The sequence below is a fragment of the Saprolegnia diclina genome (assembly GCF_000281045.1).
Source record: "Saprolegnia diclina VS20 unplaced genomic scaffold supercont1.345, whole genome shotgun sequence".
NCBI classification, from domain to species: Eukaryota; Oomycota; class Saprolegniomycetes; order Saprolegniales; family Saprolegniaceae; genus Saprolegnia; species Saprolegnia diclina.
The window spans coordinates 1-1,592 of NW_008246412.1; the positions used below are offsets into that span (position 1 = coordinate 1).

The 1,592-nt window shown below is 56.0% G+C and overlaps 2 protein-coding genes across 2 annotated transcripts; both read left to right on the plus strand.

Annotated features, from left to right (window-relative positions):
* Positions 1 to 55: 55 nt before the first annotated feature.
* SDRG_17414 (hypothetical protein) lies at positions 56 to 511 on the plus strand (the record flags this gene model as incomplete). Its single annotated transcript, XM_008623656.1, has 1 exon — positions 56 to 511. The coding sequence occupies one exon, from the start codon at positions 56 to 58 to the stop codon at positions 509 to 511; it is 456 nt and encodes a 151-aa protein (XP_008621878.1).
* A 617-nt stretch (positions 512 to 1,128) lies between these two features.
* SDRG_17415 (hypothetical protein) lies at positions 1,129 to 1,579 on the plus strand (the record flags this gene model as incomplete). Its single annotated transcript, XM_008623657.1, has 1 exon — positions 1,129 to 1,579. A coding segment is annotated over one exon (450 nt), but the record flags the coding sequence as incomplete, so codon positions are not given.
* Positions 1,580 to 1,592: the final 13 nt, after the last annotated feature.

Sequence of the window (1,592 nt, forward strand, 5' to 3'; positions counted from 1 at the left end):
CCTTCTCCACGTGAATTCCACTTGGCACCTTGCTGTCTCGGAGCCAGCTTCCGAGATGATAGTAGCAAGGCTGTTCCTTCTCGTGGTCTTGTGTGCACTGGCAGCGGTGCGCGCAACCTCCGGCGTGTGCTCGTGGGGGGCGAACGCGGCCTTGCTCTACGTCCAGGCGTCATGCTTGGCAGACAGCGTTGGCGAGACGATCGTGATTCCGGGGCAGTCGACGCTGCTCGTACGCTTGAAGTTTTGGGGCCAACGCGACGCGCGGTTCGCGACCACATTTGACGCGCGGCTGCGAACGTTTGGGCGAAATCGCAAGGACGCTCCGTACTTTACACACAGCGATCGACTCCTCGACGTCTTTGCGTTCGAGGTTCCATACACGACCGAGATGACGCAGCAAAAGAGCTTCAGCGTCGCCCAGCGTCCTAGACTTCTCGAATTGGCACTCTTTCGCGACGCGAGCCACACGGCTGTGTTGTGTTCGACGACCGTTCGATGCGACGACCCTTAATCCCATGGATTACTCAGATCGAGCAGCTTGGTTGCTCTCAAGTACAAAACAAGTACAATTATGTCTGTATATTTTCGTATCTCGTTGATTCGAGCAAGTAGGTGGTAGCGACTAGAGTTGTGGAGCATGATCGCTTCGTTCTGCTCGACCAAGGGAGTTATTCCTTTGTTCTTGACGCACCGCCACAGCGAAAACACACTACTAGTACAAGTATCGTGCCGGTCGTTTGCCTCTTATAAATATTGCCTCGAGTCCAAGAATAAGACATCCGAGATGTTCCATGCTGACGGGCAATTTTGCCATTTCCATGCGTGAGAGGTTGTTCACCGTACCCAGCCGCATTTCCTGCTTTAGTTATCGCATTAGGTTTGTTGCGACAAAAGTTGGCTCCCCGCTATTCGGCTCTCGGCGCGGGGCTAGGGTAGGGCTAGGTTTCATAGAAATCAGAGCGATGTAGTGGACTGTCAACCACAACCAGTCATGCATTTCTAGTCGCGCACAGCGACTCGAGACAGTCCAGTCACACGTGCTGTCGCATCTATATAGAACGCGCTAACCAAGTATTGTTGGCGCCTACCACCTCCTCACATCTGCTCTTGCTCCCACAAGCTTACACCATGTTCACGCGCATCTCGCTTCTCCTCGCCCTCGCTGCGTCGGCGACGTCGACTATCTCGACCGGCACGTGCTCGTGGGGATCCAAGAACGCCGTGTCCTCGGTGATCGTCCAAGCCAACTGCAACGCCGGCGACAGCGACAGCGAAACGATTTCATTGCCGGGCAAGACCACCGTAGCGCTCACGATGACGCTGAAGAGCCCGGTTGGCGGCTCGTACACCAACGCGACGTCGTTTGCCGCCAAGGTCAAAGTCTTTGGGACCAAGAAGATTTCCTCCAAGAACGGCGACGGGCCGTACCACGTCCCCAAAGCCAACGACGAGTACGCGGGCTGGAACCGTCGCACGACCGACGCTGCGAACGACGGCGCCTCGAGCGGCTACGACGCTGACAATGCGTATGAATCGAACAACGATTACTTTGACAACGGCGGCTACGGTGCCGACAAGGGTGCTTACGGTGC